The sequence below is a fragment of the Nerophis lumbriciformis genome, linkage group LG27 (genome assembly GCF_033978685.3).
Source record: "Nerophis lumbriciformis linkage group LG27, RoL_Nlum_v2.1, whole genome shotgun sequence".
NCBI lineage: Eukaryota > Metazoa > Chordata > Actinopteri > Syngnathiformes > Syngnathidae > Nerophis > Nerophis lumbriciformis.
Genome location: NC_084574.2, coordinates 13,725,893 through 13,752,097, shown reverse-complemented (window position 1 = coordinate 13,752,097; position 26,205 = coordinate 13,725,893). Strand labels below are relative to the sequence as shown.

The following is a 26,205-nucleotide window of genomic DNA, read 5'->3' as shown; positions in this document are numbered from 1 at the left end:
TGTTTGTCATCACTTCTGAGAATGAAGAGCATAGAAGAAAAGGTAATTTCCAACATCAGTATTCAAGTACAACTTTAAAACAAATGTGCATATCAGTGGTGGGGGTTAAACTATGGAATTCTCTTTAAAAGATTGTAAAAAATATATTCCAATTGAAAAATATATATAAAGACAGAACAATAAGATATGGACAGCCATAAGTGTTTACATTTTTCTTTATATTTATTATTTTACTTATTTTTTGCCTAGTTTTGTATTTGTTTTGTATCATCCCGTGAGGTGTATATTTATTTAGTTTTTTTGTTCGGTTTGTACTTCATGACGTTTTGCACTTGTTGTGTTTTTTTGTTTGTTTTCGTTATATTTGGATGTAATTGTTGGTTTATTTTATATTATTAAATAAGACTACGTATTATGTTGAAGGGGGCCAGGAAAACATAAGATTTTTTTCATCCTGCTCCTTCTCAGGCATTGGTGTGTAAATGTATAATTGAATAATTGTGGTATAATTGTCTATCGATCAAAGATGCACATCAATGAAGGAGATAAATAAAAATGAAAAAAAAAATGAAATTAAATATAATTACTTATTGTAGCGGCTGGCTACGGGGTGTTAGCCAATTACTTTGGCTGGGGGGCGGGACTTCCGGGGGAGAGATAGGGAAGTGACGTTGCTTATAGGAAGTAAAGCGTTCGAGTTTTTATTTTTTATTTTTTTTATTGACCAACAAACATACATTTAAAATTCACACATAAGTCAGGGCATTTTCAACATCAAGAAAATAAAACAAAAGCAAATAGAGATGGAGTAACAATACTATAAAAAATAAAATAAAAAAGACAAAAAGGGCTATCTAAATCATTTTAAATGTTTTTAACAAGGATATCAATTGAAGGTCTTTTGTACTTATAATAATTCCCCAAGATTGTATTGTTAATTTGAAAGCATTAAGTCAATGAGAACATTTTGGTTTTACTTTCAGAACTTGACAATGATGTAAAAAGATTTTAGCTTGAAGCATAATAATATTGACGAGCATTTCTGTTGGAGCCAAATCTCCTTATTTGTTTATATTGTTTTTATTTTGTTTTCTCTAATTGATTGCTGGCCTCTGTTCATGCTGAATTTCCTTTTCGGCAGATTGCTCCGCCCACTTCCTCTTGAGAACCAGGAAGTGTTGACAGGGATGGGACCGTTGCTATGGTGCGGTTGCCATGGTAACCACATTTAATTGTGTTCAGGTGGGAGCATTGGGGGGTAGATTTCATGGAGAACACAAACAGTTTTCGACCGTGCCGTGCCGTGCGTGGTCAGGTCTCGCTGCTGTGACAATTCAAGGTCAGCATACTAACAATGACATTATGTTCTATAGTCTACATTTGATTTCATTTTGATAGCTTAAAATAAACGGACTGTCATATTCAAACATATTTCCACAGTACTGGACATTGAATCTTTTGCACGCGTCAAACTAAGTCAACACAGTCGCCCTCAGTATCAGCCTAAAGGTAAAGGCTATACAATTTCTATGTTACCATTGTTTATAAATATGCCAAATTTGATCTCTTCTATTGCGAATTGGGACATCTCCACATCCTTGTTTCAAAGCCAATCTCTGATCCCCTCCCAAAACACTCTCACATTCCACAAAAAGGATGATTGACATCATCTACAGCTCCACAGATATGACAGCCATCAACCTGGTGGTAGCGCGGGGGGGGGGGTATATTGCAGCCCGGAAGAGTTAGGGCTGCATGGGATTCTGGGTATTTGTTCTGTTGTGTTACGGTGCGGATGTTCTCCCGAAATGTGTTTGTCATTCTTGTTTGGTGTGGGTTCACAGTGTGGCGCATATTTCTAACAGTGTTAAAGTTATTTATACGGGCACCCTCAGTGTAACCAGTATCGCTGTTGGTCGTGTGTGTGTGTGTGTGTGTTGCAGAAGCCGCACATTTATGTGACTGGGCCAGCATTCGTTGGACTGGGTGAAAAGCGGACGTGACGTAGTATGAGAATTAGCGGTGAATGCAGTGTTACCGCGGCACTGGCGCTGAATATCATCGGCGGGCCAGCTCGAGTGTTAATTTGATATCTTCTCAAGGGCCAAGTGAAATTACACGGGCCAGAGTTTGGCACCCATGCTTTAGGAGCTGCGTATTTAACAATCCAGGACAAAATCGAATTACATTTTAAAAAACAAACTAAGAAATCAACAGAAGAAAGTCAATTTGTTGTTGTGGTCATACTTAGCATTTTTAAATGCACTTGTTTTCTCTCCCACGACGTTTATCTTCACTCCTTAAGTGTCATTGGCAAGGAATTATGCAAATGATGCGATGACGTCATCTAGCGACTTCTATGACAGCCAATAGCTACTTTGCTTACTGGGGAGTGGGCAACACTGGTCCCCTCGTTATCAACGCACCACCAGAGGTTCGATAAAGAACATACTGTGTAGGGCAGAGCGTTAAACAAACATTATCACGTATATGTTTTGAGAATAACGCGTGTGAAAAACTGAGATATTGGGTTTGTTGAGGCCGTGAAAACGGCGTGTACCAATGGAGAGTCAAGCTACAGGTGCAGCATCAGCACCATGTCGGGACTGTACGCTACCTTGTAATTACCACAAACATGCTTGTTTTAGGGCTTTAAAACGCCCTGGAAGCGACGTGATGGTCTAGCTGAAAGGAGTCATTAACTTAAAGGGGTTCAAGGAGAAGCTAAAGTAGCCGCGAGCTAGGAGGAGGGGAAGCTAGCCAGCTAGCCGTCCTACCTTGCTTTTTACATCATGGCAGACTCCACCAAGAAGAAGCAAAAGAAGAGGGTGAGGACGGCCGAAGCGAAGAAAAGGAAAAGAGACTTGGACCGAGTGAGAGACCGGACGAGAGTCAACATTGGACACGCATTTACAGGCTGGAGACAACTGCGAGAAGATGTTGGATGCAAGACAGACGAGGAGCTGGCCTTCGTGCTTCTGGACTCGTAAGTATAGTCACTTGTTACTTTGTCATGGTTTATTACAGTTTATTGTTTTAACTTTTCAGGGTAGAACACACAGAAACCCAAGTTAATGATTTCCACTACTAAAGTAAATCCATACTTGCCAACCTTGAGACCTCCAATTCCGGGAGGTGGTTGGGGGCGTGGTTAAGAGGGGAGTAGTATATTTACAGCTAGAATTCACCAAGTATATATAAGAAATACCTGACTTTCAGTGAATTCTAGCTATGAGCAAGACACTTCACCCTTGCTCCTGATGGGTGCTGGTTAGCGCCTTGCGCATGGCAGCTCCCTCCATCAGTGTGTGAATGTGTGTGTGAATGGGTAAATGTGGAAGTAGTGTCAAAGCGCTTTGAGTACCTTGAAGGTAGAAAAGCACTATACAAGTACAACCCATTTATCATTTATATATATTTATTTTATTATATATATATATATATATATATATATATATATATATATATATATATATATATATATATATATATATATAAATAAATAAGAGAAATACTTGAATTTCAGTGTTCATTTATTTACACATATACACACACATAACACTCATCTACTCATTGTTGAGTTAAGGGTTGAATTGTCCATCCTTGTTCTATTCTCTGTCACTATTTTTCTAACCATGCTGAACACCCTCTCTGATGATGCATTCTGCTTCGTCTCCTTGTTGTGTGCGCAGTTGTGCACTGCACTCTCTAAAAGCCGTAGATGTTGTTGTCACATATGCATGTACAGCAGATGGCAGTATTGTCCTGTTTAAGAGTGTCACAACATCGCTGTTTACGGCAGACGAACTGCTTTACGGTAGACGAAAACGTGACTGCTGTTGTTGTGTGTTGTTACTGCGCTGGGAGGACGTATGGTCCGCATGGAGCTGGAGGGGGCGTGGCCTCCAGCTCCGCCTGAATTTCGGGAGAAAATTTGTCCCGGGAGGTTTTCGGGAGAGGCGCTGAATTTCGGGAGTCTCCCGGAAAATCCGGGAGGGTTGGCAAGTATGAGTTAATCCAAGAGAGGGTTTCCTACTGATTGCCAAAGTAACGGTGGCGGGCGGGGGCATGGGCGTGGCTAGGGGTGTGGTTATTGAGACGTCATATCTCTGAAAACTGCCATCAGGGTCAGCAAGGCCTTCTCTGCTGGCCTAACATAATCAGAAATCATGATCATAATTAAAGATAAAAGTAATTTTTTATTTATTTTCCCATTCATCCATCCATCTCCTTCCGCTTATCAGAGGTCGGGTCGCAGGGGCAGCAGCCTAAGCAGGGAAGCCCAGACTTTCCTCTCCCCAGCCACCTCGTCCAGCTCTTCCCGGGCGGGGGATGCAGAGGCGTTCCCAGGCCAGCCGGGAGACATAGTCTTTGAAACTATATAGTACGTATACACACTTGAAATAACCCAAACTCATTTATGAGTAGGGCAGCATGGTGGCACAGGGGTTAGTGCGTGTGCCTCACAATACGAAGGTCCTGGGTTTGATCCTGGGCTCGGGATCTTTCTGTGTGGAGTTTGCATGTTCTCCCCGTGACTGCGTGGGTTCCCTCCAGGTACTCCGGCCTCCTCCCATCTCCAAAGACATGCACCTGGGGATATGTTGATTGGCAACATTAAAAATTGGCCCTCGTGTGTGAATGTGAGTGGGAATGTTGTCTGTCTATCTGTGTTGGCCCTGCGATGAGGTGGCGACTTGTCCAGGGTGTACCCCGCCTTCTGCCCGAATTCAGCTGAGATAGGCTCCAGCACCCCCGCGATCCCGAACGGGACAAGCGGTAGAAAATGGATGGATGGATGGATGGATGGAATTTATGAGTAAACAAGGGCTACAATAGGAATAATAATGAGCATACGGATAATAGTTGGTGGGCGGCCGAGGGTGGTCTTGGTTGCTTTGTTGGGTCTGCTCCTGTCTCCCCACCCCAGCAGACGATGGCGTGTAACACCGCAGAGGCCACCACAGTGTATATGTTTTTTTGTTTTTTTTGTCCTGGGTCTTCCCCGTGGCCTCTTACCGGTCGGATGTGCCCTAAGCACCTCCCTAGGGAGGCGTTCGGGTGGCATCCTGACCAGATGCCCGAACCACCTCATCTGGCCCCTCTCGATGTGGAGGAGCAGCGGCTTTACTTTGAGCTCCCGCCGGATGGCAGAGCTTCATGACCTATGGTCATGAGCTTTGGGTTATGACCGAAAGAACAAGATCACGGGTACAAGCGGCCGAAATTAGTTTGCTCCGCCAGGTGGCGGGGCTCTCCCTTAGAGATAGGGTAATTTACTTTCCCTAAATATCTAAAAGTATTCATATTCTCTTCATGTCATTTTATGCTCCTTATAGCGCTGTTGTTTTTAGACTATAGAGGTTTTATCCAATCAGAATTCAGCTAGTTTATGTTGCCATGCTGTACCAAATCTGCCTGAAGCCTTCAGAATCAATAATGCAGGCGTCCGTGCACTGTAAGTGAACGGACACAAACATTTGACAGACAGTTGCGATAGCCAATCAGATCACATGTTGTTGTCAGTAAGGCCTTCTAGATGGCCTAAGGCAGATATATATTGTGATGTTATGAGCTAGGTAACATAAGAACTCTATTACCCAGCAGGCCACAGTAGTGAAGACCATAGCAGTAGCCCGTTTAGGTTGTTGAATGTAGACATGCAGCGGGATGTTTTTGATGAGCACGCTGTGGAGTAAACTTAAAGAACTCAGCCAACACGCCTTGTCTACATATTTTATGATTATACAAGACAACACATATATTTGCAAGGCCATTTTGAAGAAGGATATTTAAAGATAAACTACATCTTGTGAGACGATGTCGGCCAATCCCGGAAGATAGCTCAGCTGTCCCGGCGATGAAATGTGAGTTCAGATAATTTATTTCTTTATTTTTTGACGTTTTGCAATTTTAATTTTGACAGTACCACATAAGATATGTTTTAATTGCTGATGCGGGTTTATTGATTTTTAAATGCGCCAGAAAATAACCCGTTTTGTACAATGCCCAATAGTGCGTAAATGTGTTCCTGTATAGTATATCTCCAGCAATGGTCATGTGGGGACATAAATGATAGTATTTTGAGAGGTCATCACTGAAGGCTTAGGGGGGAAATGCACTGTATACATACTTTTTAAAAATGCCAAATAAATGTAAATATACTGTGGTATCGTAGATAATCTTTAATTAGCCTACTTGTGTACCGGTATGTATACATTTATGTTGGCTCCAGTGACGTGCAGTCACTAGAGGCAGGTGAGGCAGGGCCTCACCTGCCATCATGGAAAGAAAAAAAATGTAAAAAGAAAAAAATATATATTAATTTGTTAAATGTATCCAGTGATTATACTATAAAGTTATTTTCCATTTAACTTAACCAGTTTTAGATTATTTTTATTCGAAATCGCTGAATTTTCACATTTGCCGTTCAAATACTGAGAAGAGACGGTGCGGTGAACAGCAGCCAGTCGAGGCACGTCACTCAGTGCCTCAACATGGACGGACTCGGCTAACTGCTGGTCTGCTGTGCAGTGAGACCGTATTGCTATCTGAACTATATTATACATTTCCATAGTTTAGTTAGCTGAGGTATATAATGTACCGGTACAGTGTATTTTGTCAACAACTGTATGTGTGTAACGTATTTCTTGTGCTGAGCGATCATAAAACGGCTGCAAAAGACACACTGGCTGAGGCTCGCCTCCTGCACACCCGCCGTAGAATGCACGGCAACCCCTGACGGGAGTGTTATATCAACTAAAGCCCACACTTAAACTTTCCACGTGCAAGATTGATTCTATTTAAAAAAGTTATTTCATAAGAAGCCAAAAAGTGCAAAAACAATAATGTTCGTGTTGGAGGAGTTGTGAATGACTGCAGGGCCACAACATTAGGTACACTTGCAGACTGCAGGTGTACCTAATTCACAACTCCCCCCAACACGAACATTATTGTTTTTGCAATTTTTGGCTTCTTATTAAATAACTTTTGTAACCTATTTTTATGGGCTTTCCTATTTGTGATGTTAAGTTCCTGTTATGCGCTGTTATACAGTATATGCCTTGAGCTCTTATTTTGAAGGCGCTAAGAGTGGAAGTGACGACACGGAGTGGAGCGGAAGTTTTTGAAAGAAGGTAAATAAAGTGGTCCTTGTGTAAACTGGAGCCTCTGTGTTTGTTATTTTGTAGTTTCATACAGTATAGGCGACATTTATAAACCCTCGGTTACACTTTTTTAAATAGATTCAATCTTGCACGTGAAAAGTTGAAGTGAGGGCTTTAGTTGATATAACACTCCCATCAGGGGGTTCATTAATCCAGCACAACAGCGGCACATTTATAAGTAAAGGTAAGACCATAATAACGTTTTTTTATTAAATGTGCTTTTTTGTTTGCTACAGTTTGTATGTGTAAAGTTAAAGTTAAGTTAAAGTACCAACGATTGTCACACACACACTAGGTGGTGAAATTTGTCCTCTGCATTTGACCCATCCCCTTGTTCACCCCCTGGGAGGTGAGGGGAGCAGTGCGCAGCAGCGGCGCCGCGCCCGGGAATCATTTTTGGTGATTTAACCCCCAATTCCAACCCTTGATGCTGAGTGCCAAGCAGGGAAGAATGCTGGTATGAGCTTTTAAACATAACCCGTTAACTGCTGCCAATCAAATGGTGAATAAGATACTCTTTAGGGTTCATATGTTTGTAAATCTGACTGTGATGAAGTCAGTGCCTCACCAGCCATCAACCTCACCGCACGTCACTGGTTGGCTCCCTTGAGAGATAATTATTCGTTTTGGGTTTTCCTTAATGACAACTTTACACTTATAATAGATAGGCCAATAGAGGGCGCACTCGTTGTTAGGTTATCTCCTGCCGATGTAATTTGGCATTCGAAGAAGAGTGCGCCAAGCCATGTGTGCTACTAGACGACGAGTAAACAACAACAAAGAAAGTGCGTTCATTGTGAAGATATAACATCGTATTGGTGACGATGGACTTTTAAAAGAAAGGAGACTCAAAACAACGTGAGTGTAAACCCCTTGCTAAACCAGGGGCTGCACAGTCTATCAGCTAAGAAGAGCTATGACTAACATTGGCACGCTAGCAGCGTTAGATAAAAAAATAATAATAATCAGACGTGGGATGAGTATACTAAAATATTCAAGCAGTTTTTTGCAGCCGACGAAATTGATGATGCCGGCAGGCAAAAGGCAATTTTAGTAAGTGTCGGAGCATCCTGATGCGCAACCTTCTCAGCCCCGACAAGCCGAAAGATAAGTCCTGTGACGAGCTGGTACTCCTTTTTTTTGATTGAGACTTTTATTAGTAGATTGCACAGTAAAGTACATATTCCGTACAATTGACCACTAAATGGTAACACCCTAATACGTTTTTTAACTTGTTTAAGTCGGGGTCCACTTAAAACGATTCATGGTACAAATATATACTATCATCATAATACAGTCATCACACAAGTTAATCATCAGAGTATACAGGTAAAAGCCAGTAAATTAGAATATTTTGAAAAACTTGATTTATTTCAGTAATTGCATTCAAAAGGTGTAACTTGTACATTATATTTATTCATTGCACACAGACTGATGCATTCAAATGTTTATTTCATTTAATTTTGATGATTTGAAGTGGCAACAAATGAAAATCCAAAATTCCGTGTGTCACAAAATTAGAATATTACTTAAGGCTAATACAAAAAAGGGATTTTTAGAAATGTTGGCCAACTGAAAAGTATGAAAATGAAAAATATGAGCATACAATACTCAATACTTGGTTGGAGCTCCTTTTGCCTCAATTACTCCGTTAATGCGGCGTGGCATGGAGTCGATGAGTTTCTGGCACTGCTCAGGTGTTATGAGAGCCCAGGTTGCTCTGATAGTGGCCTTCAACTCTTCTGCGTTTTTGAGTCTGGCATTCTGCATCTTCCTTTTCACAATACCCCACAGATTTTCTATGGGGCTAAGGTCAGGGGAGTTGGCGGGCCAATTTAGAACAGAAATACCATGGTCCGTAAACCAGGCACGGGTAGATTTTGCGCTGTGTGCAGGCGCCAAGTCCTGTTGGAACTTGAAATCTCCATCTCCATAGAGCAGGTCAGCAGCAGGAAGCATGAAGTGCTCTAAAACTTGCTGGTAGACGGCTGCGTTGACCCTGGATCTCAGGAAACAGAGTGGACCGACACCAGCAGATGACATGGCACCCCAAACCATCACTGATGGTGGAAACTTTACACTAGACTTCAGGCAACGTGGATCCTGTGCCTCTCCTGTCTTCCTCCAGACTCTGGGACCTCGATTTCCAAAGGAAATGCAAACCAAACCAACCCAAACCATCAGTGATGGTTTGGGGTGCCATGTCATCTGCTGGTGTCGGTCCACTCTGTTTCCTGAGATCCAGGGTCAACGCAGCCGTCTACCAGCAAGTTTTAGAGCACTTCATGCTTCCTGCTGCTGACCTGCTCTATGGAGATGGAGATTTCAAGTTCCAACAGGACTTGGCGCCTGCACACAGCGCAAAATCTACCCGTGCCTGGTTTACGGACCATGGTATTTCTGTTCTAAATTGGCCCGCCAACTCCCCTGACCTTAGCCCCATAGAAAATCTGTGGGGTATTGTGAAAAGGAAGATGCAGAATGCCAGACCCAAAAACGCAGAAGAGTTGAAGGCCACTATCAGAGCAACCTGGGCTCTCATAACACCTGAGCAGTGCCAGAAACTCATCGACTCCATGCCACGCCGCATTAACGCAGTAATTGAGGCAAAAGGAGCTCCAACCAAGTATTGAGTATTGTACATGCTCATATTTTTCATTTTCATACTTTTCAGTTGGCCAACATTTCTAAAAATCCCTTTTTTGTATTAGCCTTAAGTAATATTCTAATTTTGTGACACACGGAATTTTGGATTTTCATTTGTTGCCACTTCAAATCATCAAAATTAAATGAAATAAACATTTGAATGCATCAGTCTGTGTGCAATGAATAAATATAATGTACAAGTTACACCTTTTGAATGCAATTACTGAAATAAATCAAGTTTTTCAAAATATTCTAATTTACTGGCTTTTACCTGTATACATTGAATTATTTACATTATTTACAATCCGGGGTGTGGGATGTGGAGAGGGCGGGGTTAGGTTGATATCAACACTTTGACAATTGCATCATCAGAGAAATGGACATTGAAACAGTGTAGGTCTGACTTGGTAGGATATGTACAGCAAGTAGTGGACATAGAGAGAGAGAGAGAGATCAGAAAGCATAAGAACAAGTATCTACATTTGATTATTTACAATCCGGGGAGGTGATTGAGACTTTTATTAGTAGGTTGCACAGTGAAGTACATATTCCGTACAATTGACCACTAAATGGTAACACCCGAATACATTTTTCATCTTGTTTAAGTCGGGGTCCACTTAAATTGATTCATGATACAGATATATACTATCATATATACTATCATCATAATACAGTCATCACACAAGATAATCATCAGGGTGTATACAGTGAATTATTTACAATTCGGGGTGTGTGTGGGGGGGGGGTAGGTATGGTTGTTATCATAAGTCATCAACAATTGAGAACAGAGAAATGGATATTGAAACAGTGTAGGTCTGACTTGGTAGGATATGTACAGCAAGTAGTGGACATAGAGAGAGAGAGAGAGCGAGATCAGAAGGCATAAGAATAGTATCTACATTTGATTGTTTACATTTGATTATTAACAATCCGGGGAGGGTGTTAGTTTAGGGTCGAAGTTGCCTGGAAGTGTACTTTTATTGCGGTTTTGAAGGAGGATAGAGATGCCCTTTCTTTTACACCTGTTGGGAGCGCATTCCATATTGATGTGGCATAGAAGGAGAATGAGTTAAGACCTTTGTTAGATCGGAATCTGTGTTTAACGTGGTTAGTGGCGCTCCCCCTGGTGTTGTGGTTATGGCGGTCATTTACGTTATGGACGTAGTTTGACATGTACTTCGGTATCAAGGAGGTGTAGCGGATTTTGTAGACTGACTAATGAACAATCACTATGACCCAAAGCCCAGTGAAGTACAACTTTGACTCTCGTAACCGCAAGCCCAATGAAACAGTCATGGAATATGTGGCCGAGCTGCGCCGTTTAGTTTTGTTAAGAGACAGTATTGTTTGCGGGTTAAATGAACAATTCCTGTGCAGTGCATTCATTATGAATATATAACACAGTGGCGCGCCGTGCGTTTCCCACCTAGGCCTTCAGTGATGACCTCTCAAAATACCATCATTTATGTCACCACATGACCATTGCTGGAGAAATACTATACAGTAACATATTTACGCACCACATCAGTGTACAAAACGGGTTGTTTTCTGGCGCATTTAAAACATATCTTATGTGGTACTGTCAAAATTAAAATTGCAAAAAACATATAAAATGTGAAAAAATAAAGAAATAAAATGTTTAAACTCACAATTTGTAGAACCCATTCGACGCTGTTTAAGCCAGTGGCGCCCTATTTCATCGCCGGGACAGCTGAGCTAGCTTCCAGGGTTGGACTACATCTCACAAGATGTAATTTCTCCTTGCAAATATATGCGTTTGCTTGTCTATGCACAAAATATGTAGACGAAGCGTGAGCTCATCGAAAACATCCTACTGCAGGTGCTACTGGCATGTTCTTCACTACTGTTGCATGCTGGGAAACAGAGTTCTTATGTCACCTAGCTGATAACATCACTATATATTTGCCTTAGGCCAGCTAAAAGGCCTTACTGACAACAACTCGTGATCTTATTGGCTATCACAGCTGTCTGTCAAATGTTTGTGCCCGTTTACTTACAGCGCATAGACGCCTGCATTGTTGATTCTGAAGGCTCTGGCAGGTTTGGTATAGCATGGCAACGTAAGCTAGCTGAATTCTGATTGGTTAAAAACTCTATAGCCTAAAAACAACAGCGCTGGAAGGAGCATAATATGACATGAAGAGAATATGAATACTTTTAGATATTTATGCATTGTTGATTCTGAAGGCAGGGCAGCACGGTGGAAGAGGGGTTAGTGCATCTGCCTCACAATACGAAGGTCCTGAGTAGTCGTGAGTTCAATCCCGGCCTCGGGATCTTTCTGTGTGGAGTTTGCATGTTCTCCCCGTGACTGCGTGGGTTCCCTCCGGGTACTCCGGCTTCCTCCCACCTCCAAAGACATGCACCTGGGGATAGGTTGATTGGCAACACTAAATTGGCCCTAGTGTGTAAATGTGAGTGTGAATGTTGTCTGTCCATCTGTGTTGGCCCTGCGATGAGGTGGCGACTTGTCCAGGGTGTACCCCGCCTTCCGCCCGATTGTAGCTGAGATAGGCTCCAGCGCCCCCCGCGACCCGAAAAAAGGGTATAAGCGGTAGAAAATGGATGGATGGATGGATTCTGAAGGCTCTGGCAGATTTGGTACAGCATGGCAACATAAGCTAGCTGAATTCTGATTGGATAAAAACTCTATAACCTAAAAACAACAGCGCTGGAAGGAGCATAATATGACATGAAGAGAATATGAATACCTTTAGATATTTAGGGAAAGTAAATAAAAAAATACTTTTATCTTTAATTATGATCATGATTTCTGGTTATGTTAGGTCAGCAGAGAAGGCCTTGCTGGCCCTGATGGTACACCACTGCATATACATTCAAAAACAAATCTGTGTCAATAACTTGTATGGATCAAACGATATTGTCACGACATTCAGGCCACGGTACGTTATTTTTGTCTAATTGTCAAAAAATAAAAGACTTTAAAAAATGCCGTAGTGTGTAAAATGAGGTGGCAGGAATGTTTAGGACAAACACACTTCCTATAATTGAATACAAACATGATGCTCTACTGTTATCATATTTATTACTAAAAATTTATGTTTTAAGGGCGAATAATTGTGCGGAAAAATCCACTGTTTCAAGCAAATCTAAAAAAAGACCCTGGGGGAAACCTTGTGACTGTACATAAACTATACTGACCTCTATTGTACATTAGCTGAGGTCTCTAATTGCTTGTCATATTTGGTTTTAAATTGAATAAACTGTAAGGCATGTATAATACATATACATCTGTCCCTCTTGATGCAAATGTCTCATGGTGTTTCAGGTATCAGAAGGTGACTCAAAGAACATCCGAGGAATGTCCATTGCAGACCACAAACCAGGAATTAAAAGACTATGTTTGTGAACTCCAGATGTCTATTATGCAGAGGACCACTGCATCTGCCGCTATCGAGCCGTTATCAATGTTTGCAGACTCGAGGTTACTTGGGCCTCTTTCAGGTAAGACTGCAAGTTAATTTTAGATAAGTTAAGATCTTATTTGTGTCTTAATGCAGATACTGTGATCATTAAAACTGAATAAAAAATGTTTTAAAAAATCCAGATGGTTTAAATTAGGGGTTTTACAGTGAGGCACAGTGAGAATAGAATGTGTTGAGGCATTCACTACTCCCCGAAAGCAGTTTTTCTGGAGCATATTTTTTGCTTACTCCAGATTGTTTTTACCCATTCACTTTAGGAGCTAAACATATATTTAGTTTTGCCTTTAAACCAAACTGAAGTTAGCACAGCAGGTTTGAGAATAAAAAATTCCTATATTTTTCTCAAATTCTCCCTGGCGCCTTACACTTTGAAAAGTCCTGGTTTCAATAATAACGATTGTTTCAAACCTTGTGAAATGTATCACATTTTATCTATATCACTGAAGACTTGACTGGAAAAAGGGAGATTTTAATTTCTTCTCTTTTTGCCACTTTGAAAAATACTTTACTATTCTCACAAATCCAAAGCTGAAAGCACAATCACGCACAACTTCATGAGCAGAAGTCATAAAAGTGCTAACACCGTAAAGTGAAACTGAAACGAATATATTGAATGTAGTACATTTGAATGTCCTCTAAGTTTGTAAGATAAAAATAAATCCGTTGTTTAGTTTTTCCAATACTTATTCCAATAATAGTTTTTATTAGGAACCTTTTCAACAGTTGTTACACTTCTGAGAATTTTAAAGTTAAAATATTGCCTCCACAGTCAATGAAGGTTGCAAGATGGTGAGAGTTTGACCCTGAAACAGAATAGTAGTGAAGTGATTTTATTTTGCTTTTCAACACCTGCTACTGTTATTGTTTGTTTTTTATTTAGAGGAAACCATAAAGTCAGAACTGGTTGATGAGCGCAGCATTGACAAGCATCTTCTGGAAACGTCCAAGGAGCCGGAAGAAAACCACAACCATTGTCCAATCCGTAAGTGTCCTTTTTAACTACCGGTAATTGAGGCAGGCAAATACATGCATGCATCTCCATATTTTCATGGTTAAAGGAGACCTAATGTCTCCTTTCTCTTTTTTTAACTATAAATGTTGTTATAATGTCAGATACTCGTGTTAAACGATGCTAAAGTGTGAAATGATAAGGTTCACAGATTTGGAACTGACCTCTGCAAGCACTGATAGGTTTTTACATGCTGTTTAAAAAAAAAAAAAGTGGGCTCGCATTAATATCAGTGCATGTTGTACTTAATTTAAAAAAAGGACTCCAACAAAGGTGGATTTTACAAACAGTACCTGTACATTTGTTCCTGACAAAAGGCATTATCTTACACGATGGTAAAAGGCAGATCGTCCAGCACCATAATTTCCATGATGAAATCACAAATTGCTTTAGCCCTCTCTGGTAAACCTTTTGTACTTTTCAAACGCTGCTGCGATACGAACCAGCCCTTGGCCTTTCTTTGACGCTGGCTCTGGTGCAGCTTTTTAAGCAGCGTATGTGTCTTTATAGGCTTTCAAAACACTGTTGTAGTGATGCCGGTGTTTTAGGTGGCTGATAAAGTTTACTGTGTTGAAGATAGATGTTTTTTTCTCTCACCTCGCTGAAGGTTTGGTTTGTGGAATATTGCCAATAGCAATAGTTCAAATAGCATTCAAAATATCTTCTTCAGAAACAGTGAAGAAGTCCCACATGATCTACGCTGTTTGTAAGATATATCGATATATTTTTAAACAAGATATCAATCCATTTTGTACCGCTTGTCCCTTTTGGGGTAGCGGGGGATGCTGCAGCCTATCTCAGCTGCATTCGGGCGGAAGGCGGCGTACACCCTGGACAAGTCGCCACCTCATCACAGGGCCAACACAGATAGACAAGATATGAATTAAGAAAATACCGTAATATCGATATAATTAATTTCACGTTAAAATGACCAAAGACCGCTTATTTGTTGTGTTCCTTGTTCTCCCCCGCTTCCCATTCCCTCTTAAAACTCCATGGGCTACTAAACCCCTCCCCTTCCTCCTTCCAAGACGTGCTTACGCGTATAAGAACATCCATGATTGGTTAGTTGTTTACAATGATGAGTCACGATTGGTTAAGATTAGAGCAAAACATTACGGACAGGCCAATCAGAGGCAAGATAGGGCGGGTCATGGAACCAAGAAGGGAAATCACAACAGACATGCACATCTAAAATGACGACGAAAGAGCCGTAGAAGAGAAGAGGAGTTTATATATTAAAATAACTAGTGGAAGATGGCAGAGAGATTCTCCTTAGATTTTTCTTTTAGCGATGTAGACGGCGTCCAGCAAACCCGCAATGCGTCTGCTTGGCCACATTTGGACAAATGTATGCGTCTGGATAAAACATCCATTTGAGTTGTTTACCATGTGAGCCCAAATCAAAACTGTTCTGGAGTTATATATTGCGGGGAAAAATGCTGCCAAAAATGTATGCCGAAGTGAGGAAGATCATAGCTGCACAATTAGGTCAAGTCACTTACTTACTATGTGACAGTCCATTACATCGTCGACTTGGAATTAAAAAGTGCCTGAGTTTTATCTGAGTTTAATACATTTTGTATTATTTGCACAGCTATGTTATTTATATTACGTACAAATAATATTTTTCTATTTTTTTCTGTTTTAAATGGACAGCAACAACAACTGTTGTAATTGTTATTTATTGTGAGAAATGGGGCACGTGTTACCCACTTTATAACACACATTTCCCAACCTACCAGATTGCTGTTAAACTGTCACCTGCTTGTTGGTGCATGTGGAAACTTTTTTGTCCTGTGTATATTCCAGGGATGTAGGAAATAACAAACATTATCTTTCCTTTTTGCTCCCAGGAGAGTCAAAGTGGACATTAGCTGAGGAGGAGAAGAGTCTCCATATAGAATCAGTTTGTGAGTGTGAGGAAGAGATCAGCATTCTTTCTCCTATAAAAGATGAACTGGAAGAAGATGGTGGCAATTGTCACGGGGAGCCTTACGCTTGTCCACACTGTGGCATTAAGTTGGAAAACGAGGACCTTTTGAAAACCCACCAGTGCTCTGAGGATGAATCGTCCGACTCTGAGTCTGACATGTCACCTTTTGATGACATCACAGAGGAGCAAGGCAGCGATTCAGACTACATGCCAGGCACTTGTGTTTGGTATGTTTTTTTTTGTTTTTTTTTATCATATCTGCTTCCAAAAGACGGTTATCTACCCCAAATGCTGTAATAATAACCGAGGCGTTTATTTAACTAAACCGAAAAGTGGGCGGGGTCTACAATTTGTGGTTATTTTGTAAATTTGATAATCATTGTAAAAAAAAACAACAACATTTTTATAACTTTAGATTATTTGAAGTGAATGACAAAGTGGAATGTAAAACTCGTCAACAACAAGGTCTTCTTGTACAAGTAAAAAGAACAATAGCATGAGAACCAATGTTGTAATAGCTAATTGTTGAATTACGCAACTTACTTGTGCAGTTCAAAGTGCATGCAGAGGTAGATAAAGCTGCTGGACACTAACCACTCGTGATCAATGTTCCCTCTACGGTGCGCGCCTGTGCAATTGCGCACTGCTCACGTGTCCTCTGCGCACGGCAAATTAATGCCACGCACAAAATCAAAAAAAAAAATAAGCGCATAACAATTTTCGACACGACACGGACACGACAGAGAAAACAGTTTTCGTCATCGTTGTTCAAATATTGTAGCGTCTGTCGAGACGCTTTGAGGACATGCATTCCATCGATCACTTTACTGAGCAAAACTCTTTATTGTCGGCCATAAACACATCACCAAAACATTAGTAAAAAAATGATATCTAGCAAAACTGGTCATTTTCTGCAGTACAAACCAGACCAAAAGCAATTTTGTTATATCAACATCAGCCGCTCACTCTTTCTTACTTGCGCCAACACATGCACATATGGCACTTAGCCACTGATGCGTTTACAGCCACACAAAAAGTCGGACAACTCCAACACCACACATAAAGTGTAATTCCAGATCGTTACACTATGATTTACCAATCAAATGTGTGCTTATTCGAGTGTCATTTATTAGGAATCTTAATTTATAAATATTAATCATGAAATGCTGTTAGTATATTAAATAAATAATAAATAAAAAAAATTTTTTACAAACAGGAAGTTGCAGGAATGTACACATGATCCCCTGCTTACATCTCATTGTGCAACATGTGAATGTTTTAATGGGAACTAAATGCAATGTCTGAAAGGGGTACAAATGATTTCCAAAGCAGGACCTCCACCCAGACAAACAATACAAGTACACAGTTCATGAAAAACAATATTTTTTGTTATTGTCATTGTAAGTGGGCCTAAACACTTATATTAGAAAATAACCTCATGGAAATGACTGCTGTCATTTGATTATAATAATAAGAGATTGTTGTCTGTCTATCTGTGTTGGCCCTGCAATGAGGTGTGGACTTGTCCAGGGTGTACACCGCCTTCCGCCCGAATGCAGCTGAGATAGGCTCCAGCACCTCCCGCGACCCCGAAAGGGACAAGCGGTAGAAAATGGATGGATGGATGGAGATTGAACTTGTTATTTAGTCAGGTTTGGGACTGGTGTGCTGCTGGTGTAGCCACAGTGTGCACGTCTGATGTTGCTCACATGGGCTCCACTGAATGCTCAGGGAGTTTTTGCGTTTGCTCACAAACATGAAAAGTTAGAGGGAACATTGCTCATGATACTTAAGCAGCAGCTATTGCCATCTGGTGGAGTTAATAAGAACGATATGTTAGGACTCAGAGGTTGCCTGCAGCCAATTTTTTTATGACCCAGCGCTGATTCGCGACATCGTTGCTTTGTGGTCTACACACCCGGTGATTTTAAAAGACTTTGCAGTTAATTAAATAGAGGGGTGAAATGTAGTGATTATGGTGTGGGGCTGTCTTTTTGCATTTCAGGGATCAGAAGGAGACAAAAATATCATCAGAGAATTATCCTTTGCAGACCAGGAAGGCAGAGAATACCTCTTATGACACTGGTGAGACCTTAATGTTTGGAGACTCAAGATTCTTTGGTAGGATTGACATGAATCCTAATTTTGACACAATATTCACCTAGTCCACATAATTGTAATGTTCTAATACAGTGGTTCGCAAACTTTTTTCACTAAGTACCGCTCTCCAATTACCACTAAAGTGACCAACATTAAAATACAGTCACATAATTGGCCTAAATATTCATTAAAAACAAGGCGGAGGTTATATTTAACAAGTATATTTAATATTTTTGGCCACTGTAACATTACACATAGTTTGAATATTTAAACAAGTGATTATTTGGCATACCACTAGATGGAGCTAGTGTACCACAGTTTGAGAATCACTGTTCCGATACGAACATACAGTACAAGTGGCCATCCATTATTGAATGTAATACAGAGTCATGTGTATTGTGTAGAGCCTGACTATGATGAGCACCTTCAGGATACGTCGATGGAGGATCCCAAACCAAACCAGCTGCGGCCCAGGGCCAAGAAGGTCGTCGACTGTCCAACCTGTGGCAGAGTGTTCCCTCATAACACTGCCCTCAAACGCCATCTTGTCATCCACACGGGGAGCAGGCCTTTCAAGTGCTTCATATGTGGAAGAGGCTTCACGCAGAGTGGGAACCTCAAAACACACATGAAGGTTCACAAAGGTCGGGAACAACAACTTCTATTTATTATAGTGTGAAATAAATCCTAGTAATACAGTACATCCAGGAAGTATTCACAGCGCTTTTTCCCCATTTTGTTATGTTATAGCCTTATTCCAAAATGTAATACATTCATTTTTGTTCTCAAAATTCTACAGACAATACCCTGTAATGACAATGTAAAAATGTTTTGTTTTTTTTAAATTGCAAATTTATTAAAAATAGAAAACTAAAAAACACATATACATAAGTATTTTGCTCAATACTTTGCTGCCTTACATTTTTTTAAATACGATGCCACAAGCTTGGCACACTTATCTTTGGGCAGTTTCGCCCATTCCTCTTTTTAGCACCTCTCAAGCTCCATCAGGTTGGATGGGAAGCGTTGGTTTTCATCCAAGATGTCTCTCTACATTGCTGCTTTCATCTTAGTCTAGTCAGGGAGGTGACTAAGAACCCGATGGTCACTCTGTCAGAACTACAGCATTCCTCTGTGTAGAGATAAGAACCTTCCAGAAGGACAGCCATCTCTGCAGCAATCCACCAATCAGGCCTGCATGGTAGAGTGGCCAAACTGAAGCCATTTCTCTGTAAAAAGTTTGCCAACATGCACCTGAAAATACTATTACCATGAGACAAAATTCTCTAGTCTGATGAGAGACAGATTGAACTCTTTGGCGTGAATGCCAGGCATCATGTTTGGATGAAACCAGGCACCGCTCATCACCAGGCCAATACCATCTCTACACCTGAAGCATGGTGGTGGCAGCATCATGCTCTGGGGATGGTTTTCAGTGGCAGGAATTTGAAGACGAGTCGGGACAGAAGGAAAGATGAATGCAGCAATGTACAGAGACATCTTGGATGAAAATATACACTTTCCATCCAACCTGATGGATCTTGAGCGGTACTGCAAAGAGGAATGGGCCAAACTGCCCAAAGATAGGTGTGCCAAGCATCGTAATCAAAAAGACTTGAGGCTGTAATTCCTGCCAAAAGTGCATCAACAAAATATTGAGCAAAGGCTGTGAATACTTATGTAAATTTGCAAATTTTCTTAAAACATTTTTTTTTTCACATTGTCATGATGGGGTATTAGCTAAAATTTTGAGGACTAAAGTTAAAGTACCAATCATTGTCACACACACACAAGGTGTGGTGAAATTTGTCCTCTGCATTTGACCCATCGCCTTGTTCACCCCCTGGGAGGTGAGGGGAGCAGTGGGCAGCAGCGATGCCGGGCCCGGGAATCATTTTTGGTGATTTAACCCCCAATTCCAACCCTTGATGCTGAGTGAGGTAATGGGTCCCATTTTTATAGTCTTTGGTATGACTCGGCCGGGGTTTGAACTCACAACCTACCGATCTCAGGGCGGACACTCTAACGACTAGGCCACTTAGTAGGTGGCCTATGAATTTATAAAATTTTTGGAATATCAATTAATCAAAGTTTACCTATATAGGCCTTAATCACAAGTGTCTCAAAGGGCTGCACAAGCCACAACGACATCCTCAGCTTAGATCCCACACCAGGGTGGGAAAAACTCAACCCAATGGGAACAACGAGAAACCTTGGAACGGACCGCAGATGTGGGGATCCCCCCGCCCCCCTATGTGACCGGTGCAATGGATGCCGAGTGGATACGGTTAATAACATACCTGCCAACTACTCCGGTTTTCCCGTAATTAGTACGGTTTTCATCAACCTATTCCGGGTTACGGTTGCAGTGATAAAAAATACGGTTTTTCATTAATTAAAAAAAAAAATATTTTTTTTTAAGTTTTATTCACGAAATCGCGTAACAACAATGACAATCGACACTGCTTCCCGTAACTTCCTATCGAGCCATTCCGAATGCCATGCGCGAGGCTATTTATAGCACCGCTGCCAAGCACGAGGCACCTGTTGCCATTGTTTCCAAACGAGCGAACGATCATTGAATCAGCCGGAGAAAAATCGCAAACGAGTCTTAAACCGAAAAGAAAACTGCAGTCATTCCGTGAAGAATATTCAAAAGCCTATCCGGGAATAATTATCCGTTCCAAAAAGGGTGAAAACTACGCGAATTGCACCTTGTGCAGACAAGATTTTTCGATCGGACACGGAGGAATTAGCGATGTAAAAGACCACGTAAAAGACCAAGTCTAATGCCGTTGCTAGCGATACAAGTGGAAAACTTTCAACGTTTTTCGGATTTTAGCCACAAAAAGGTAATGACACCAATGTTATCTATTGGAATTGTTTAGTACTGTTATACTGTTAAAAGTGTTTATACTATTTATGCTTTCAAGTCCAAGTTGACGAAATCTTGTTAAATGTTGACAGCATAACTACCAAAATACAGAAGTATGTCCTTAATATTTTTGCAGTGCTATTTCTGTTGAAAAGTTAAAATGATTACATTAGAGATGTGATGTGCCACTTTTCAAGTGTCTGATGGCTTAAATTAATTTTCATTAATTTTTCATATTTTGAATTCTTTTGAAAGGCTTACAAAAAAACTACATTTGAATTGTAATTCCATACTATTGACAGGACTATTAATTTTAATGAAGTTAGCTTACCATGTTTACAGTATGATAATTGTGATAGAAATGTGAATTTTAGGCACAGAATATTTTTTACAATTGAACAAGGCAGTAGATTATACAAGCTTGGACAGAAAGTTAATAATGACACCAATTTTTTTTTAATGGAATTGTTTAGTACTGTTTTACCATTTGTTTACTGTAAAAAGTGTTTATACTGTTTATACTTTCAATTAACAAATTGAAGTCTTGTGAAAGGTTGACAGGATAACTGGCATTAACTGTCAAAATAATTTCAAACTATTGAAGTTAGCTTACAGAATAAACATGTCAATCAACCCATATGATTTTTGCTGTAATATTTTTGTTTTGAAAAGTCACTGTGACTGATAGAAAAGTGATGGTTTTAGCAACATTTTAACCTGTCTGAATGCTAATAATCATTTTGCGTCGGGGGGCGAACCTGAACCCCCCACCAGGACCTTGTCCTGGACCTACCGGGGCCTGCGGCCCCTGCACCCTGGCTACTAGGTTTTTCTGATTTCAAAAGTTGGCAGGTATGTAATAATATGAGAGTCCAGTCCATATTGGGGCCAGTATAAGGCAGAATAAGGCTGTAACATAAAATGTGGAAAAAGTGAAGCGGATGCATTGTAAATGTCTATATTTTGCCCTCAGGAGAGTCAAACTGGACGTTAGCGGAGGAGAAGAGTCCCACTACAGAATCGCCCTCAGTCACAAATCATGTGTGTGGAGAGTGTGGAATGAACTTCCCCCTAAAAGATCAACTTGAAGAGCACCGCAGCAGTCACAAAAAGCCTCACGCTTGTCCAATCTGCGGCAAGCCGTTCAAAAACATAGAGTCGTTAAAAATCCACAGCCGTATTCACACCACGAACTCGCCGTTCGCCTGCTCCGAGTGCGGAAAAACTTTCATCTCGTCGTGCAGCCTCAAACGACACGAGTTGGCCCACCGCGGGGAAAAGAACTACCACTGCGAGCAGTGCGGCAAGGCCTTCCTGTATGCCTCCTACCTCGCAGTGCACCTCAAAACTCACAGCGGAGAACGCCCTCACCTGTGTGCAATCTGCGGGAAAAGTTACACACGAGCCGAGACACTTAAAGTGCACCTGAGGGTTCACACCGGAGAGAAACCCTACACCTGCGAAATATGTGGGAAGTCTTTTTATTACTTTCAAGGCTACAGATCGCATAGAATGATTCACGACAAGAAGCCAAAACCTCCAACAAAGCCATTGGGGAGACCTAAACAACAAACTGTGGTATAAATCGCCATGTCATCCTGCAAATGTTATTTCTTGGAAGAAAAACACTCTGTGTTCATCTGTGCTACTAATGTACTATCTGAACGCTGAGCTGAATATGAAGCACCGATTCACTTGCTGCTATTCTGTTTATAAGAATTGATTGAAAATACATTTCTTGTCCTTTTTAACCTTGTTGAACACGTTACAGTGTTGTAATTTATATCAACTTGATTTAGACATTAGGACGGCGTGGCGAAGTTGGTAGAGTGGCTGTGTCAGCAATCGGAGTGTTGCTGGTTTTCAATCCCCACCTTCTACCATCCTAGTCACGTCCGTTGTGTCCTTGGGCAAGACACTTCACCCCTTGCTCCTGATGGCTGCTGGTTAGCGCCTTGCATGGCAGCTCCTGCCATCAGTGTGTGAATGTGTGTGTGAATGGGTGAATGTGGTAATACTGTCAAAGCGCTTTGAGTACCTTGAAGGTAGAAAAGCGCTATACAAGTATAACCCATTTATCATTTATTTATTTATTTAGAGGAATGCTTCAAAATAATGCCAGAATGTGTCTTGTTCGATTGTTGACTGGTTTTCAGAGTAATTAAAAGTTGTCAGAACCTTCTTCAAACTCGAAGACATTGCGCCAGTGACCATGTTTGAATCAATCTAAGTCTGATTGTTTTTCCAGACTGATTTGTTTCACATACTCGAGCCACAGGCTCTGTAAGTCTTTAACACTGTTTGGTGTTATTTGGGTTCACACAGGGTAATAGCTGTAAGTACTATTTCAATATTGTACATAGTACACTTGCATAGGTGTCAAACTCGTTTTTATTGAGGGCCATCTCACAATTATGGCTGCGCTTGTAACCGTAAATAATGTCAATGTAAAGATTTGCTTCATGATATTGTTATACAATTGCCTATGTGTTTGGTTATGAAGTGAATGGGAATTATATTTATATAGCGCTTTTCTCTAGTGGCTCAAAGCGCTTTCACATAGTGAAACACAATATCTAAGTTACATTTAAACCAGTGTGGGTGGCACTGGGAGCAGGTGGGTAAAGTGTCTTGCCCAAGGACACAACGGCAGTGACTAGGATAGCAGAAGCGGGGTTCGAACCTGGAACCCTCAAATTGCTGGCACGGCCACTCCTATATCACCCCACCATCGTTATGCTTTTTACCTACACTGTAAACTTTTTATTTTATTTTAGAATAACATTTTGGGGTTAGTGCATCTGCCTCACAATACGAAGGTCCTGAGTAGTCTTGGGTTCAATCCCGGGCTCGGCATTTTTCTGTGTGGAGTTTGCATGTTCTCCCCGTGACTGCGTGGGTTCCCTCCAGGTACTCCGGCTTCCTCCCACTTCCAAAGACATGCACCTGGGGATAAGTTGATTGGCAACACTAAATTGGCGCTAGTGTGTGAATGTTGTCTGTCTATCTGTGTTGGCCCTGCGATGAGGTGGCGACTTGTCCAGGATGTACCCCGCCTTCCACCCGATTGTAGCTGAGATAGGCTCCAGCGCCCCCCATGACCCCAAAAGGAATAAGCGGTAGAAAATGGATGGATGGATGGATTTTGGCAACTGAGCTGCCTTTTTGATTTAACCCTAAAATATACGGTTGTTTTTGGAGTGTATTTCTGTTTAGTTTTTTTTTACGGTAATATTCTGATGACTCAGCTGACAGTTGTTACCGTTAAATCTGTTGTCTTTGTCACTGTACAATTTCATGGATAACTATATAAATCATAAGTCAAACAGATATTTAAGTATTTTAACATTTTAAAATGTATGATAGTATATTTGTATTAATATTTTAAGTTTACATGGTAAGCAACTGCAGGCAGTGCATGTATTTTTTGTGTCAAAATAGACATAAACAAAGTATTTATTGACGCATGTTATTTCCAGGCTTTGGCGGGTCATTTAAAATGATGTGTTGGGTTAGATTTGGCCCCCGGGCCTTGAGTTTGACATCTGTGGTGCACAGTATTGACAGTCAATAATTAAACATTTTGGGGCTGATTGTATAAGCATGAACTATTTGTGAATCTTTAAAAGCAGTGCTTCTCAAAAAGTGTGGTGGGGCCCCAGGGAACATGCTTTATCAGTATGCAGTACGGAAACGCTGTGCACTGCAAAGTGTGCCCATTGTAGCCATTAATACCGACTCCCACATTTGTATTGATTAAATTTTTTTTTTTTTAAATCACAAATTATTTTATTCCTTTTTGGCTTTGTAAGTTAAAGTGTTTTATATATTGTGCTCCTGAGTTGCTGATGAATTTGAATGAATTTAAAATTTTTTAATTTTATTTTTCATTATCAAATGCTTTAAGTCGATTAAAAAATGTTTATAGTTTAAATTTGTCGTGGCTCGTTGGTAGAGAGGCCGTGCCAGCAAGTTGAGGGTTCCAGGTTCGAATCCGCTATCCTGGTCAATGCCGTTGTGTCCTTGGGCAAGACACTCTACCCACCTGCTCTCAGTGCCACCCACACTGGTTTAAATGTAACTTAGTAAAAGCGCTTTGATTCACTGGAGAAATATAATTCACTTTACAAATAAGGATAAAACCTTTTTTTTTTTAATTCCAGGCAAATTGATGCACTTTATTTTGGGTTACAGACTAAAACATTTCTTAATAAAACCATTTTTTGTTGTAAGTTGATCTAAGTTTTTTTTTTAATTTAATGTCCATGAGGATACAATGTTTTGCAGAGGTGTACTTATAACAATTTTACTGACAATTGATCCTATTTATGATCGCAAACGAGCGTGGGGCGGGAGGGTGAACCTTCCAACCGTAGTGAAGGAACAGAAAATAAATGAGAAGCACTGGTTTAAAGGCAGCAACAATTGCTTAAAAGATTTACACCAGTGGTTCTTAACCTGGGTTCGATCGAACCCTAGGGGTTCGGCGGAGGTCAAAACACACCCGACTCATCGTGTAAATACAAACTTCTCCCTATCGGCGTATTACGAATACGACAACAGCAGAAGTCACACTGATTTGCAGATGTGTAATTTGTTGTGAGTTTATGCACTGTGTTGGTTTTGTTCTTTGAACAAGGTGATGTTCATGCACGGTTCATTTTGTGCACCAGTATAAAAACATGGTAACACCTTAGTATGGGGAACATATTCACCATAAATTAGTTGCTTATCAACATGCACATTAGTAACATATTGGCTCTTAACTAGTCATTATTAAGTACTTATTAACCCTGGCCCTAACCCTCTAACCCTAACCCTAACCAAATAACTCTAAATTAAGTCTTTGTTACTTAGAATATGTTCCCCTAGTGTCCAAAAAACTCTAAATTAAGTCTTTGTTACTTAGAATATGTTCCCCTAGTGTCCAAAAACTCTAAATTAAGTCTTTGTTATTTAGAATATGCTCCCCTAGTGCAGGGGTCGGCAACCCAAAATGTTGAAAG

The 26,205-nt window shown here is 40.7% G+C and overlaps 1 protein-coding gene across 4 annotated transcripts; it reads left to right on the top strand.

The window, feature by feature from the left end:
- The first annotated feature begins 976 nt into the window (after positions 1-976).
- On the top strand, positions 977-24,960 carry LOC133570137 (uncharacterized). Of its 4 annotated transcripts, none has more exons than XM_061922835.2 (9): positions 977-1,339; positions 1,441-1,509; positions 2,800-2,986; positions 13,123-13,298; positions 14,160-14,261; positions 16,148-16,451; positions 18,230-18,309; positions 18,729-18,968; positions 22,173-24,960. In XM_061922835.2, exons 1-9 carry the CDS (start codon positions 1,216-1,218, stop codon positions 22,781-22,783), a joined length of 1,893 nt encoding a protein of 630 aa, XP_061778819.2. In that variant the 5' UTR covers positions 977-1,215; the 3' UTR covers positions 22,784-24,960. The 4 variants fall into 4 exon arrangements, with proteins under 4 accessions (XP_061778819.2, XP_061778818.2, XP_061778820.2 ...); XM_061922834.2 differs by having other exon boundaries at positions 980-1,339; positions 16,145-16,451; XM_061922836.2 differs by lacking the exon at positions 1,441-1,509 and having other exon boundaries at positions 982-1,339; positions 16,145-16,451.
- The last annotated feature ends 1,245 nt before the right edge of the window (positions 24,961-26,205 follow it).

Bases quoted from the DNA above. Each gene is read 5' to 3' on its own strand.
- LOC133570137 (XM_061922834.2), top strand. From the start codon at position 1,216: ATGGTAACCACATTTAATTGTGTTCAGGTGGGAGCATTGGGGGGTAGA. The intron at 2,987-13,122 runs GTAAGTATAGTC...ATGGTGTTTCAG, and splicing joins GCCTTCGTGCTTCTGGACTC to GTATCAGAAGGTGACTCAAA. The intron at 14,262-16,144 runs GTAAGTGTCCTT...TTTTGCTCCCAG, and splicing joins CCACAACCATTGTCCAATCC to GAGAGTCAAAGTGGACATTA.